This window comes from Galeopterus variegatus, unplaced genomic scaffold (genome assembly GCF_000696425.1).
Source record: "Galeopterus variegatus unplaced genomic scaffold, G_variegatus-3.0.2 Scaffold5109, whole genome shotgun sequence".
Classification (NCBI taxonomy): domain Eukaryota; kingdom Metazoa; phylum Chordata; class Mammalia; order Dermoptera; family Cynocephalidae; genus Galeopterus; species Galeopterus variegatus.
Window position 1 is genome coordinate 127,971 of NW_007731220.1, and position 17,312 is coordinate 145,282.

Here is a 17,312-nt window from a genome sequence, read left to right on the forward strand (position 1 = left end):
AGTTTCAAATATTGACCTTGCAAAGGACAGGAAATTTTCCCCAGGCTATAGTCTCTGCTGTAAGATAAAGAATTGTAACAGGGCAAGGCTGCTGGCTCAAAGACAGTTTACTGATTGATATGTAAAGATACTGGGAAATTGCTATAAGAAGAGAATGCTTGCTAAGATCAAGCTTTTGTTGGTGGATCAACTTAACTTCTTGAAAAATTGCATTATAGAATGTCACCTTGCTTTTCCTAATGAATGTTACCAGCTTCTATTGTTAAACTTGTTAAACTGTACTTAGAAAAAACGCCACCTATGTTTTCTTCCTGTAACTTCCTGGTCTGGAGAATAAATGTGGGAAGAGAACCCCAATTTGTGGTTAATTTCCCAGATGGAAGGAATGCCTCTCTTTTGAGGGTTCTGGGTTATTAACCCCTTTTTGGGGCTTCTCACTGCTCAGAAGAGATGGGCTTTGAGTAATCTTTGGTGGCTCCATCAACCAGGGGAAAAGGGGTGAAAAATCCATGGGAGACAAAGCAACAGAGTCTTCTGATACATTTTGAACTACTCTTCATGATATTCCCTTGGAAATTCCTCTGTGTTTATTAGTTTCTCTCATGACTTCATTGATGGTTTTTGCTCTTCTCTCCTGAATTCTTCTACTTTCTTTTTTATAACATAGCTTATCAAAGTGCTTCATCCTGGGCCCTGTTCTTTTCATGTGAAATTCTTTTTCACTGATTCAGTCCTGTATATTTTACATTCCTCTTTCTCTCCAGGTTGTACTTCTTTGCTAGTCTTTTATTATAGGTAGAACTTTTTTGAATGCTCATTTGTTGCAATTCAAAATGCACCTCAAGAGACTGGCTTGTTAGCTTAGTTGTTTAGATCATGGTGTTTTAACACCAAGGCGAAAGGTTCAGATCTCTGCACAAGCCAGCTGCCAGGGGAAAAAAAATTACAAAATATCACCTCAAGGTCAACAAATCTAAAATTAAAACCAGTTCCCTTTCTGTTATATGTGTTATCACTACCGGCCAACCACTGACACAGCCACCAAAATGAGATTTCTCCTGGACTCCTCCCTGTTTCTTGGGTCTAATTTGATGTTGTGTTGCTTCCTGCTATGTTTGTTTGTTTGGTCTTTTCATTTTATTCTAATTTCTATATACACTGTCAGTATAGGGGTAGATATTGGTACTCAAAAGACAGTAACTTTGGTCCATTGCATATATCATTCTTGTAAAAACCTGAATGTAATGTTTGCTGGGCTGTGAGGTTCAATCCCTTGTGACCTATGCTTCTAGCCAACACCTGTGGTGACATCCTTAGGAGTCCATGGAGAGAAAGCCTTCAACAGTTACTGGGATGTGTTTGAACAATGGTCAGTAAACAGTCATGGAATAATAAAAACAAAGTACAAATTTTCATAACGTCTACCTTTTGCTTCTATAAATTTAAACCAGTGATTGTATTTGTAGTTTTTACTAATATACAGCTAACTTTTTAGTTCAATAAGACCCATCATGTTTTTTTTGTTGTTGTTGTTTTTTTAAAGATGACTGGTAAGGGGATCTCAACCCTTGCCTTGGTGTTGTCAGCACCACGCTCTCCCAAGTAAGCCAACCGGCCATCCCTATATAGGATCCAAACCCACAGCCTTGGTGTTATCAGCACCGCACTCTCCCAAGTGAGCCATGGGCCAGCCCAGACCCATCATGTTTTTAAACTTTCTTACAGATTGTGTTTTATTCTCCTATCTCAGGTAATTACTTAAAAATGAATGAGAAAAATGGATGTGTGCATTAGTCATCAGCATGTTTTTAAAGTAGAACTGTAGCTAAGAGCTAGTTAACAAAAATTGACAAACCAGTTAACTGAACGTTTACATTCACAATTGTAATTTGAGACCTAACATAAGATGTGAAGTGCTTTCATCCTTTGTTTTGAATCTAATATTCAGTGTGAACCTACACTCTTCATGTTTCAAATCAAAGTAGTACCTAAGGTCTCTAATTATTTTTTTGGTGTTCCAGTAATCTGTGCAACAAAGTATAACAAAGCTTCATGGGTTAATACAAGAACATCTTATTACATGTTACAATGTTTGGGGATAGTAAACGACACGGTGGTATGGGCTTGCTGCTACACGATGTCTCTGCTCTGAGCTGGGAAAACTGTAGTGGCTGGGAACACTGAGTAGACTTCTAGCCCTCTCTTTGTGGCCATGTTCTACTTCCTCACAGAATGGCATTCTCAGGGTAGTCAAGTTTGTCTGGCTTCTCTTAGTCAAGCACATTACTAAGATCAGCCTTGATTCAAGGTGAAGGCAATTAGATTCCACCTCTCTATAACAGGAATAGCAAGACTTTGCAGCACTGTTTAATAGACCACAGTCTGCTCACTGACCATAAATTTCTACTGCATGCAAAATATACTTTGCTACCTCAAGAGCCCTAGAAATACTGTACCACTGTACAGTTGACAAAAAGCCAAGCTAAATAAGCTGCAGTGTCCTGTCATCTTTTAAACACTCAACCAGCTTACAGTGGACAGGCAGGACCATGTATGGACTTTTCTTCAGACAGGGTTGGTGAGAAGAGGCAGCACCCTGAGGGTAGTGGTCTGAGTTCTTACATATTCCCATCAGACACCTGCTTTAATATTTCATTAGGGCCTAGTCCTTGTCCCTGGAAAGGATGCTTTGTGCCTCTTCACTGTGTCCTCTGGGATCTCACCATTCTCTGTTAATATCTCTTTTCCTTGAATGTCTGGGTTTGCAGTTGGCTGACTTTCTTTACCTATTTTTGGTTATTATATGTTGGGGATCCAACATCCTTTTTTGACTTTTTTCTGACTCTGGCCTTTTGATACAGGAAAGCATATTGACACTGTTGTGCAGGAGATATCCATAAGTTTTTTTTTATCATCTTGGAAAATTAAAACTATATCCATTAAATGGCAACTCCCAATTTCCCCCTTTTCCCAGCCTCTGGCAACCACCATTCTACTTTGTGTTTCTAAAAATTTGACTCTTTTCAGTGGGACCATACAATACTTGTGATTTTGTGAGTGTCTTATTTCACTTTGCATGATCTCCTCAGGGTTGCATGTTATAGCATATGTCGAGATTTCCTTTCTTCTTAAGGTTGGATATTTCTTTATATGTATACCACATTTCATTTATCCATCCATTCATGTCTGAACGTTTGGGTTGCCTTTACCTCTTAACTCTGAGTAATGAGGCTGTGAACACAGGTGTGGAAATATCCTTGAGATTCTGCTTTTAATTATGTTGGATATATACACAAAACTTGGATTTATGACTCCTATGGTAATTCTATTTTTAATTTTTTGAGAAGTCACTGTACCATTTTTTAAATAGCTGCTGCATCACTTTATATACTAACATAAAGTCTACAAAGTTTCCAATTTTGCCAATACTTGTTATTTTCTATTAGTTGTGAAATGATACTTCATTGTCGTTTTGCATTTCTCTAGTGATTAATGATGTTAAGCATCTTTCCATGAGCTTGTTAGACATTGGTATATCGTCTTCATAGAAATGTCTGTTGAAGCCCTTTGCTTATTTTTTAATCAGATTATTTGTTTTGTTGTTTAGTTATAGGCATTTTTTCAAGGTACTCTTGATGTTAGCTTCTTATGAAGTAGATGATTTTCAACTTTTTTGTTTTTTGAGTTGCTAATGTCAATAGTATTGTGTTGTTTTTTAAATTTTACTTGGTTATTGCTGGGGTATAGAAAAGTGATTGGTTTTTGTATATTGATGTTGTGTCCTGCAATCTTGCTGTAATCAGTAATTAATTCCAGGAGGTTTTCTATTTAGTTGCTAGGATATTTTACACAGATAATCATATCATCTGCAACTAAAGACAATTTTATTTCTTTCTTTCCCAATCTGTAAGTCTTTTATTTCCTTGTGTTGTTGCACTACCCAGTACTTTAAGTATGATGTTGAAGGAGTGATGAGAGGATACATTCTTGCTTTGTTCCTGATTATCTGGGAAAGCTTTGAGTTTCTCACTATTAAGTATGATGTTAGGTGCAGCTCCCTGTAGATAATCTTTATCAGGCTGTGATGTTCCCCTCTATTCCTAGTTTACTGAGAATTTTTATAATGAATGGATGCTGTATTTTTTCAGAGGCTTTTTCTGAATCTATTGATGTGATCATGTGATTTATTATTTTTTATTTTTAGTGTTTTCATGTTATTGATTACATTAATTGATGTTCATATGTTGAACCACCCTTGCCTACCTGGGATAAATACCACTTGGTCATGGTGCATAATGCTCTTTAGACTTTGTTGGATTAGGTTTGCTAATATTTTATTGAGCTTATTTGCATGTATGTTCATGAGAGATAACAGTTTGTAGTTTTCTATTCTCATATCTTTGTCGAGTTTTGGTACTGAGGTAATGCTGTCCTCATACAGTGACCTGGGAAGTACTTCATCTTCTATTCTCTGCAATAGATTGTAGGAAGGTGGTATATTTTCTTTTTTTTTTTATCTTTTGTCTTTTTTCCGTGTCCGGCAACGGATCGCAACCCTCAGTGTTGCCCCCGTACCGGACCGGGGACCGGCAACGGGATTGCAAGCCTCGGTGTTGCTCCTGCGCCTCGCTCAGCCAGTGAGCGGGAGCCGGTCTGTATGTGGGATCCGAACCCTCGGACGGGAGCACCGCCGCGCTTCCCAAGCAGTGCACTATCCAGTGCGCCACCGGGCTGGCCCGAAGGTGGTATAGTTTCTTCCTTAAATGTTGGCTTCAGTTCTCCTGTGAATGTACTTGGGACAGGTACTTTCTGTTTTGAACATTATTTGTTTACTGAATTTTCATAATAGATACAGGACTGTTCACATTGCGTGGTTTTGTGTGTGTGAGTTTTGGTAAACTGTCTTTTAAGGACTTCGTCTGTTTCATGTAGGATGTCAAACGTGTGCAGAGTTGTTCATAGTATTTATTATTTAATGTCCACAGGATCTGTAGTGATGTTCTGTCATTAATTTCTGATATTAGTAATTTCTGTCTTGTGTTCATTATCTTTTTAGTTAGCCTGGCTATAGGCTTATCAATTTTATGGATCTTTTTAAAGAATTAGCTTTTTAGATGTTTATTTTTTCTCTAGCTTTTCATTTTCAATTTTATTTCTGTTCTAGTTTTTATTTATTTTCTTCTGCTTCCTTACAATTTAATGAGCTCTCTTTTCCCTCTAGTTTTCAAAGGTGGAAATATAAATTATTGATTTTACATATGTTTTTATTTTATTCTACACATTCAGTGTCACAGAAATTTGTGAGAGCACTTATTTCTGTATCCTACAAATTTTGATGTTCTTTTCTCTCTCTTTTTTGTTCTGGTGGTTATCTGGTATGGGAATTGAAATCCTTGACTTTGGCATTACAGGGCTGTGCTCTAACCCAGGGAGATAACTGGTCAGCCCCATTTTCACTTACAGTTATTAAAAATATTTTTAATTTTCTTGATTTTTCTTTCTTTTCTCTTTTTAGCCCATGTATTAGAGTGTTGTTTAATCCCACTCTGTTTGGGGATCTTGTAGTCATTGCTCTTACCGATTTCTTGTTTAGTTTTGTGGTCTGAGAGCACATATTGTATGTTTTCTATTATTTTAATTTTCCTAAACTGTCTTATGTTAATTTGAATATGGTCTTAGTGATTTTTTTATGTGTGTTTGAGAAGAATGTCTATCCTGTTTTTGGAAAAAGTACTCTGTAGATATCCATTATAACCAGATCATTATCGAGTTTAACTATATCTTTTATAGTTTTCTGTTTGCTGGTTCATTTTTGATAAAGCGTGTTGAAATCTCCAGTTTTGAGGTAGATTCTTCTATTTCTCCTTGAAGTTGTATTAGGTTTGGTGTCATGTAGTTTGATGATCTGTTGTAAGGCACATTCACATTAAGAATTGTCCTCTGGGAGAACTAATTCTTATTTATGATTTTGTCGGGTCCGCCACCAGCCGACCCGAACAGCCCTAGCATCGTGTCTTCTGGTGGGCGAGTGAATTGTCCGGATTCCTCTTTCCCTCTGGTCCCCTTTGGAAGGAGATGGGGGAAGAGAGCCGTGAATAGAGGTGAGCACAGCCACCGGCCCCAACCAGCCCGGTTAAAGGACACTCAGACGCAGCAGGGGTTCTGTCGAGCAGTTCCGTTTATTATCACACAAGCACTTGCTTTTAAAGGCAAATGGGGAAGGGAGGTTTTTACATCCTCCAGCCAGCTTAAAGGTTACGAGAGCATGCATCCTGTCTCAATACCTAGCTGTTGCAATCATGCAGTCTTCATGAGCGCGGAAGCACGTATTTGGCCAATAAGGGCTAAGGCAAGGTTCCCGCAGACACTTCCACCGTACTTCCTCCAGGTGCCATCTTAGGCTGCCACGTTAATACACCCTTGTGGGCCCATAATGGTGCAACTTGTAATGTCACTTAAGGTGGCGTTAGTTTTTAAGGCCCGACATCTCCCCCTTTTTGTTTTAATAAGGCAGCTGGAGGCGGCTAACCTTCCCAGCCTTGCCTCCATTCCCTCTGGTGGCTGTGCCTGTCTTAGGTTGTTTCCCTCTGGAAATGTTACCCGTCATTGACTGTCCAGCCAAGTGGGGGCAGGGTGGAGCCTTATAACTTGGTGTTGATTTTTTGAAGGGCCATATTGACCCAAGGGCTGTCAGGGCTTTCATTATGGGCCACCTCCTCTACCACCTGGGTGAGCATTATGAGAGAAGTGGTGTTGTGCCTTATAAGGGACACAACCTGGTGAATGGCATAAGGCCCTAAGATGATTAAGACAAGGAAAATGGCTAGGGGGCCTGCCAGGGAGGACAGCAGGGTGATGAGCCACAGGGAGCTTGAAAGCCAGCTTTGGAACGAATTACTATTGGCTTCTCTCTTTTTTTGCACTTTTCTAGCCCTTCTCTAAGCTTAGCTAGGGAATCTTTGACCACTCCAGAGTGGTCAGCGTAGGAGCAACACTCTTCTTTGAGGGCGGCACATGGCCCTCCTTGTTGTAGAAATAGCAGATCCAATCCGCGTTGGTTCTGTAGCGGCTTGTATGACCCCCTAGGTTTGGTTGGCTGGCTCATGGGGACCTCCCCCAGTGGCAGAGGCCCTTGTCCTTGTTGACCCAAGGAGGGTGGCCACTTGGAGCATCCACAAAGGGTTCATAATGCAGTCTGAAACATACAAACAATAAACTCCTCAGGGTCCTCAGTACCCTGGGTGTCTGGCAAGAACTTAAGATTTTTGGCTGGGACCCATATAGGGGTTTACTCACTGAGGGGAAAGACACAACCAAACCCTCGACCCATAGTTAGCAACTGGTCAGGGCCACTCCACTGGCCTGTTAAGGGGTCTTTCCACCACACTTGGACTTCTGGGTGCAGTGGTTGAGCTGACCAGAGTTTCTGGAAGGCAGACAGGGGTTCTTTTTTGGAAAAATTTAGGATGCTTAAAGTTAGGAGTGCCTGTCCCAACTGCTGATGAGGGCTGGCGACTCCCCCTTTTTGTTTTAATAATTGATTTTTTAGGCATTGATGATGCCGTTGGCTTGTCTTTGAAGGCAGAGACCCATTTATTGTTGCCATAGTGGCTAAGGACTGTTCGATCCGCCCCTGTGTCAACAAGGCATTGAAACTCTTTGCCTTGAATTTTAATATTCATTTCTGGTCTTAAACCAGGAACTATAGGTATAGTCCAATGAGCCTGGGGTACTGGCCGCCTGGTAGGGCATGGAGGCGCTGGCTTTGTATCCCCTTGTGGTGATGGGGCTGGGGATTGCCCCTCCTCTAGTTTAGACCGGCACTCACGCTTCCAATGAAGCTCCTGACTGCACCTAGGGCACGGCGTAGAGGGAAGGTTTTTATTTTCCTGGTTGGGACAGTCCCTTCTGAAATGACCTTGTTCCCCACAGCCATAACATTGACCCCTATGGGAGGGTTGGCTGGGGCTCTCCTTAGGGATCCTGACACTAAGAGCCTGGGTCATAGCACCTGCAAGGTTTCTGCTTGAGCTTGTAAAGTGGAAGTTAAGGCCCTTGTTTGTTGTTGGTAGCTTCCAACGCCTACTGGCATTGACCCACTTTTCCATAGAACGATCTTTGAGCTCGGCACAGGTAAGTTTGTGGTCGGCAGTCATGCCATCCCACACTAGTATTTTTACAAACTGGTCCCAGAGAGGACCTGGGGGAAACTTTCTCTGTATGCTCTGTTCCACCCGAACTATGAAAGAGGGCAGGTCCTCGGAGGGTCGCTGGGTGACCCCAGCCATTGCGGGCTTACTGGGCCCTTCAGCCAACTTTTTCCGTGTGGCTAATGCTGTTGCCCTAACCTGGTCCTGGTAGGGGGCTGGGATAGCAGCCTGTTGGATTCCAGTACTAAATTGATTTGGTACAGACAGCATGCCGAAGCTGATAGGGATGGGTGGGTTGGCTGCTTGATTTATCTCTGCTTACACATGGCACTCTTCTTCAAAGAAGGCGCAGAACTTGATAAACAAGTTTGGGGGGAGGACAGCCTTACAGAGCATTTTCCAATCTTGGGTTGTGAAAGGTTGGTGCGCTAAGCCCGGGAGGATGGTTTCTGCCCGTGGGGAATTGGGCCCATCCTCTGCGACAGCCTTTTTCAGCTCTTTAAGGTCATGAGCTTCCCAAGGGTACCAAGCAGCCGACCTATTTCCAACAGGGGCTTTGTCAAATTCGGACCTACAGTCCTTTTTTTCAATGTAATCCTTTTTTACATCGGGGGCAAGGTGTGGTAGGGGGTTTTTTGCCTTTAGTCTTGGGACATTGGCTTTTTTTTTTTTTTTTTTTTTTTGTCTTTTTCGTGACCGGTAAGGGGATCACAACCCTTGGTGTGGTGTCGCCCGTACCGCGCTCAGCCAGTGAGCACACTGGCCATTCCTATATAGGATCCGAACCCGCGGCGGGAGCGTCACTCCACTCCCAGTGCCGCACTCTCCTGATTGCACCACAGGGTAAGCCTGGGACATTGGCTTTTAAAATGACCTTGTCTTGTGCAACCAAAACATTATCCCTTGAAGGGTGGGGAAGTATTGTTTCCTGAGGGGATCAGGGCAGTAAATGCCTTGAAGGGTTCGGTTAAGTTTTGTGTCTGAGCCTGCAAGGCTGAGGATAAAGTCCTGGCCTCGGCAACAGCCATTTTTAGTTCTTTCACAACATTGACCGGATAGGCCTGAGGGGCCACTTCCCCCCATGTGCTGCAGATGTCTGGGGGTTCCCAGCGAGCCATAACAGGAAAATCCTGCAGCTCTGCCGGGAGTGTTTTTAAAGGTGGGTTAGCCTCCTCCACCCAGGTGCTACTTTCTCTCCTTTGGCTAAACTTTGGCGGGGTGAGTATGCCGGGAGAGGAGGGTACAGGGTAGGGGCATAGGTATCACTCAATGGCTCAGGGCCTTGCATTGACAGATTTGTTTCCTTTTTTCTCTCCTCATCGAACTGCGCCCAATCCCTTTCTGCCCCTTCCTGATGCTCGGTATGGAAGCAAAGCTTTAGGGCAGAGATGGTTAGGTAGAACCCTAAGGGGGAGTCTAGCCCATGACTAATCTCGTTCTTTCTGGCCAGGGTCTGAACCCAGTCCCAAGTCTCATGAGAACAAGTCAGACGAAGGTGCCCAAGGGGCCACCTTCGCCACATGATGCCAGGCATTGGTGACCGTGGAGTCAGATATTTCTAGGCCTCTGCTTTTTAACATGTACTTTAGAGCTTTGCAGACTGTCTCATCACTCTTTCCATGCACACCTCCCATGTTGCCCCGTGAGGACGGGACAAAGGGAGCAACAGGGCAGAGAAGTGCAGGGCTTTCCCTCTGTTATAGTACTCACCCTGACATGCAGGAGGATTACTTCATGGCGACTACTGCAGTTGCGGGGGCCACTCCGCTGGTTGATCACCCTTCGCCAACCTTCTTTCAGGACTGAGCAGCCAGGGGCCTCACTCGCTTGCCTTTTACCCACGAGTTTTAAAAAACTCCTCACATGGGGCACCACTCTGTCGGGTCCACTGCCGACCGACCCGAACAACTCTAGCCCTTGGCGGACAAGTGAATTGCCTGGATTCCTCTTTCCCTCCGGTCCCCTTTGGAAGGAGATGGGGGAAGAGAGCCGTGTAGAGAGGTGAGCACACCGCCGGCCCCAACCAGCCCAATAAAGGACACTCAGATGTGGCGGGGGTTCTGTCGAGCAGTTCCGTTTATTATCACACAAGCACTTGCTTTTAAAGGCAAATGGGGAAGGGAGGTTTTTACAACCTCCAGTCAGCTTAAAGGTTACGAGAGCATGCATCCTGTCTCAATGCCTAGCTATTGCAATCACGCAATGTTCACGAGCACAGAAGTGCGTATTTGGCCAATAAGGGCTAAGGCAAGGTTCCTGCAGACACTCCCACCCTACTTCCTCCCAGCGCCGTCTTAGGCTGCCATGTTAATATGCCCTTGTGGGCCCATAATGGTGCGGCTTGTAATGTCACATAAGGTAGCGTTAGTTTTTAAGGCCCGACATGATTTAATGCCACTCTTCCTTTCTTCCCCTCTATCCTGCGTTTAAAGATAAAGGGTTTCTGCAGAGTCTATACTTCTTTTTTTTACTCTCTCTCTTTTTTTTTTTTTTTGTCTTTTTGTCTTTTTTCGTGTCTGGCAACGGATCGCAATCCTCAGTGTCGTGCCCGTACCGGACCGCGACCGGCAACGGGATCGCAACCCTCGGTCCTGCGCCCGCACCTCGCTCAGCCAGTGAGCGGGAACCAGTCTGTATGTGGAATCCGAACCCTCGGCGGGAGCGCCACCGCGCTCACAAGCGGCGCACTGTAGCATTGCGCTACCGGGCCGGCCCCTTTTTTTAACTTTCAACCTCAGGTTTATTCACTCTGATGTCTTCAGATAACATGGAAATTTTGATACTTTTCAAATCTTTACTGTCAGCTTAACTTTCTTGAATGTTGGGATCATATACCAAATTGCCACTTGGACATTTCCACAGATATTTCAAGTATTATGTATTCAAGTCTGTTTCACTTTTGCTCTTTATGTTTTTCTCCCATTTTTCTTTCTTTTTTTTTTTTTGTCCTTTTTGAGACCAGCTGCACCATGCTCAGCCAGTGAGTGCTGTGAGCGAACCGGTCATCCCTATATAGGATCCGAACCTGCAGCTTTTGCAGTTCCAGGGCCTAACTAGCTGTGCTTATGTAGATAGCCTGAGAGTAAAACTCTTCTTTTTAATTTCTGCACAGCAAATTACTACCACATTGTTTCTGCTTTTTCATTCCCCATTTCCTTTTTTATAGTGCTAAGTCTCCCTTCTGTGTGCTTATTTCTCTATGTTGTAATGTAGTTGGTTTTCTGTCACAGTTTTCTTTTTCCCTCTGACTCTCCCTAAAATCCTATTCCATTCTCCTTGTAGTGGATGACTATGAAAATACAAATAAAGTTATGTACTTACAAGACCACATTATTTGCTCCCTGTTGTTTAGAAAGTGGCAGTACACCCTGGTACAGACACAAGCAATCCTTTGGCACATAGGAAGGAAATCTTGGAATGCCTTTTTTATGTACTTTTAATTGATAAATAGTTAAAAAACAACGATGACTACACAAAATGTTTTACTCTTTGAAATAGGTCCCATATTTAAGTGCAGAATCATTCTATAATCAGTGGCTTCAATATTGTTTTTTTCCCTTATGTGACCCAAGATCATTCACTCAGACATGTTGCTGTGTGTGTAGTTTCATTAATGTGGGGTGGGTTCTTTGTGTTCCTGTGACTGGACTTTTGCTGTTGCCTCATATTCATGAGACCATGCAGTTCACATGGATCAGTTTAACATCTTTGTCATTTCAGTGAAGTCCAAACTGAATACAAAATAAAACTATATTTTCTATTTGTTTCTAATGCTAGTCTATATTGAACTTGTGTTTAAATTTTCTCATCTAACACAGTATTTCAGGTATGTATTTATACTTATGTCTCCATGCCTGTTTATACTCTTTGGAAAAGAAAAATTTTATTCACACTTTTATCACTAGCAATAAGGATATTTCTTAAGGTATAAACTAAGTTTTGTAATATAATTTTATTTACTGATAACTTATTACACTACCAGTATATTTGTACTTTGATTTTTCTTCCTTCCACTCTATGGAGTACAACAAAGTGGCATCTTATATAAGACACATATGACACATGCACACACACAGGTGTGAACTCCCAGATTTCTGTTTTGTGACCCAGAAATGTTGACTTGAGTTGAGAACAATGTGTTATTCCAGGAGTTGGTATCATTTGAGGATGTGACTGTGGACTTCACCTGGGAGGAGTGGCAGGACCTGAATGATGCTCAGAGGACTTTGTATAGGGATGTGATGCTGGAGACCTACAGTAACCTGGTGTCCCTGCGTGAGTAAAACTTCCCAGTAACGTTCAAGAGAAACAGTTTCTTTTTTGTTCATAAATATAGGAACCATTTATAGGATTTCATGGTATTTTGGTAAGATTACATTTTTTGAAAACATGCTCTCTCTCACAAGGTTCAAATTTGTCTCTTTATTGCACAACATCTGAAGCTGAGCTCTTGCCATTCTTCCAAGGATCAGACTTAGCAGTTGTACAAAGTCCTACATTTCTTCGCATTAACAAAACATTGCATTAACAAAGCTGAGGTGATTGTCAAGTTAGAAGGAGCAGAGCCATGGACAGTAGAAGAATGCCCAGACCAGATCCTGCAAGATTTGTTAGCACATACAGTGCAGAAGCCAAGAAAAGTAAAGCTCATTAGATGTTGGAAGTGTTCAGCTGTTTCTAGCAATTTTCCCCCAAGTCACAGATTTGAGGATGGCTCATCTGCAATCCTGTAATCTCCAAGGTGGGGTGTCCCATGTACATCCCAATATTTTATTTGGCTGGATCTGTTTTGTATGTATCCCAAATCTAATTCCTACATTTCCCTTCTTTGACAATTTTTTTTCTACTTGCTTTCTTAACACTTTCAGTTCTGCTTGTTCTTCAATTCTCAGGTAATTTTTTGTCATACTGTATCTGTTTGTTTTCTGTCGTTTCTGACAGAGTACCTGCAACTGGGTAATTTATAAATAAATTGTTTTTACAAGTGTATTGTGGAGGCTCAGCATTTCAAATTCAAGGGGTTGCATCTGCTGAGGGCCTTTGTTCTGGTGGGGACTCCTCACTGAACCCCAAAGTAGTGCAGGGTATCCCATAGCAATTCAGTAAGAAAATATGGAGAGACACAGCAGTAAGCCTTGTACCACCACATCAAAAATCAGGAAGCTGAGGGGAAACCTGCATGGGAGAATGGAAAAGGGTGGTCCTTGACTTTGAAGGAAAACCAGAAGATTCTGGGTGGTAAGACCATGTGAACTAAGGGTTCCATGTTGTTGGGATAAGATTGTTGATTGCGAGTAGATTTCAAGGTTAGCATTTTTTTTGTTTGTGGAAATCATTCAGAAAAAAAAACAAAATGAGAAATGTGCAGGGCAGTCATTTTATGAGAATAGAATACCAGGAAAACTTCATTGCACTAAAGCTTTCACAAGAAATGAATTATCAAGTGGTGGTTCATGTACCAGAAATTGGGAATAGGATACAAGTTGATTTGAGAAGCACTCAACAGAACATATTTCAAAGATGGTGGGAACAGCCCTGGATGCAGAACTGAATATTAGGACAGAAGTGGGTGTCTAGGATGGAGAACTGATGTTTCCTTTATTGCAATGGTTTATGAGAAGGAGAGGAAGTCACGTTAAATGAAAAACTTGGAGGAAGCTGTCTTTATGGTGGAGAAAATAATATTTTATTCTTTGGAAAACTTCCACATTCCTATACCCATTTTCTAAAGGAGTGTAAAACACAAACATAAATGCAAAATCCTAGTCCTCGGCCATGTTCCTGCGTTTGATAAAAAAATTGGCTCACTTCCATACCTGAAAGTAGGTGATGATGGAAAATCTATCCATCTTCATTGTGAAATAATGAGAAAATAGCAGCAGGATACACCCATCATTGTAAAAATGAAACAGAAAATGGTGTAAAGAAATGAAAGGTGCTTAGTTGAAATCTACAAGGAGGCAGAAAAGTTTTTAACAAGTACTTACTCGTAAGTTAAAATTTAAAAATGAACAAATGAAAACATGATATAACAGAAAATATATTAGTACAATATTACCTTGTCAGTAAGAAAAAACTCCAAAAACTCATGAAACCAATATCCATTATTGATTTTTTTAATAAAATATTTTGTTAACTATGATTGGAAGGCACTTCTGTACCTTTACTTGAGCAATCAATGAGATGTGCTCATGTGTGGTTCATTATGTTATTTTTTTCCATTTCAGATGTCCTGATAGGTGATGACCTCATGGAGAGGAACCAAGAAAGTCATGGTAGATGCTTGCAGCAAATTGTAATCACCAATAGCAGCACATCAGCTGAGGAGAGTGTTGTATTAGGCAAATCATTTTATTTGAATTCATGTCATGTTTTAAATCTGATTATAAATAACGGAAAGTATTCAGAAAAGGGAAATGAGGAGTTTTACATATGTCAGAATACACTTCTTCATAGAGAACCTGATGAGATGCCTGCTGGAGAGAAACCTGAGGACCATCATATAACTGGAAAATTGCCCAGACATTGTGAGCCTCTTAGTCAGCATCACAATATTCAAACTTGGAAGCAGCTTTCAGAATACAGTGGAAAAGCAAAATCCTCCAACACAGAGCCAATATTTAAGCATAAAAAGATTCACATGGATGAGAACACCTATAAGTATAGTGAATATGGGAAAGGCTATGGTAAGTCAGCTGTCATTGTCCAGGAAATAAGTCAGGTAGAAAGGAAAACTTTTCCATGTGGTATATGTGGGAAAATGTTCTATAGAAAGCCTGAACTCACTAAACATCAGATTATGCACACGGGAGAGAAACACTATAAATATACTGAATCTGGGAAGTCTTTTATTAAGAAATTATACCTTACCTCACATCAGAGAACACCTACAAAGGAGAGCCTTTATGGTTGTAATGAAAATGAGAAAATTTTTTGTCAGAAGGCAGACCTTACAATGCACCAGGGAACTCAAACAGGAGAAATGTACTATGGAAGTATTAACTGTGGAAAAAGCTTCTGTAAGAATCCAGTCCTCAGCCATCCTGATAGAATTCACACAGGTGAAATAGCAGATGGATGTAATGACTGTACAAAATTTTTCTACCATGAGTCTGCTCTCACTGTGTATCAGAGAGTTCACCCCAATGAGAAACCATGTAAAGAATATAAAAAAGCATTTTACAGTAATAAATGTGGTAAAACCTTTCTCCAAAAGTCACACTGTAGCAGTCATCAGAGAATTCACACAGGTGAGAAACCACACGAATGTTGGGAATGTGGAAAAACTTTTAACCAAGAGTCAAGCCTCAGTATTCAACCCAGAACTCACACAGGTGAGAATCCGTATGAATGTAGAGAAAGTGGAAAAGCTTTTAACCAAAACTCAGATTTCAGCTTGCATGAGAGAATTCACACATGTGACAAACCATATGAATGTAGAGAATGTGGAAAGACTTTTAAGCGAAAGTCACACCTCAGCCGGCATCAGAAAATTCATACAGGTGAGAAACCTTATGAGTGTAAAGAATGTGGAAAAGCTTTTAACCACAAGTTACGGCTCAGTATTCATCAAAGAATTCACACATGTGACAAACCATATGAATGTAGAGAATGTGGAAAAGCTTTTAACCGAAAGTCACACCTCAGCAGGCATGAGAGAATTCACACAGGGGAGAAACCATATGAATGTAGAGAATGTGGAAAGACTTTGAAGCGAAAGTCACAGCTCAGCATTCATCAGAGAATTCACACAGGTGAGAAACCATATGAATGTAGAGAATGTGGAAAAACTTTTAACCAAAAGTCACAGCTCAGCATTCATCAGAGAACTCACACAGGTGAGAAACCATATGAATGTAGAGAATGTGGAAAAACTTTTAACCAAAAGTCACAGCTCAGCATTCATCAGAGAACTCACACAGGTGAGAAACCATATGAATGTAGAGATTGTGGAAAAACTTTTAACCAAAAGTCACACCTCATCACTCATCAGAGAACTCACACAGGTGAGAAACCATATGAATGTAGAGAATGTGGAAAAACTTTTAACCACAAGTCAGACCTCAGCAGGCATGAGATAACTCATACAGGTGAGAAACCATATGAATGTAAAGAATGTGGAAAAGCTTTTAACCGAAAGTCACAGCTCAACATTCATCAGAGAAGTCACACAGGTGAGAAACCATATGAATGTAAAGACTGTGGAAAAGCTTTTAACCGAAAGTCACACCTCAGCAGGCATGAGAGAAGTCACACAGGTGAGAAACCATACGAATGTAGAGAATGTAGAAAGGCCTTTAGCCTAAAGTCATACCTCAGCATTCATCAGAGAATTCACACAGGTGAGAAACCATATGAATGTAGAGAATGTGGAAAAACTTTTAACCAAAATTCAAAGCTCACGATTCATCAGAGAATTCACACCGGTGAGAAACCATATGAATGTAAAGACTGTGGAAAAGCTTTTAGCCTAAAGTCATACCTCAGTATTCATCAGAGAATTCACACAGGTGAGAAACCATATGAATGTAGAGAATGTAGAAAGACTTTTAAGCGAAAGTCACAGCTCAGCAGGCATCTGAGAAGTCACACAGGTGAGAAAGCATATGAATGTAGAGAATGTGGAAAGACTTTTACCCGAAAGCCACACCTCAGCAGGCATCAGAAAATTCACACAGGTGAGAATCCATATGAATGTAAAGAAAGCAGGAAAGCTTTTAAGCAAAATTTAAGTGGCTATGAGAGGATTCACACATGTGAGAAACTGTATGAATGTAGAGAATGTGGAAAAACTTAACCAAAAGTCACACCTCAACAGGCATCAGAGAAGTCATACAGGTGAGAAACCATAAATGCAAAGGATGGAAAAGCTTTTAACCACAAGTCATACCTCAGCTGGCACCAGAAAATTCACAGAGATGAGAAACCATATGAATGTAAAGACTGGAAAAGCTTTTAACCACAAGGCACACCTCAGCGGGCATCAGAGAATTCACACAGGTGAAAAACCATGTGAATGTTGAGAATGTGGAAAAGCTTTCAGCAAAGTCATACTTTAGCATTCATCAGAGAACTCACACAGGTGAATAACCATATATAACTGCAAAGGATATGGAAAAGCTTTTAACCAAAAGTCACTTCAGTGGCCATCAAAGAATTCAC

At 41.2% G+C, this 17,312-nt stretch overlaps 1 protein-coding gene across 1 annotated transcript in view; it reads left to right on the plus strand.

Moving 5' to 3' along the window:
* The window catches only part of LOC103604382 (zinc finger protein 665-like), a 28,972-nt gene extending 11,879 nt beyond the window's left edge, over positions 1–17,093 (plus strand). The window contains exons 3-4 of the mRNA XM_008588943.1: positions 12,299–12,425; positions 14,378–17,093. Coding sequence (XP_008587165.1) covers positions 12,299–12,425; positions 14,378–16,947 — 2,697 coding nt within the window. The 3' untranslated portion in view covers positions 16,948–17,093. The remainder of the gene's footprint in view (positions 1–12,298; positions 12,426–14,377) is intronic.
* The last annotated feature ends 219 nt before the right edge of the window (positions 17,094–17,312 follow it).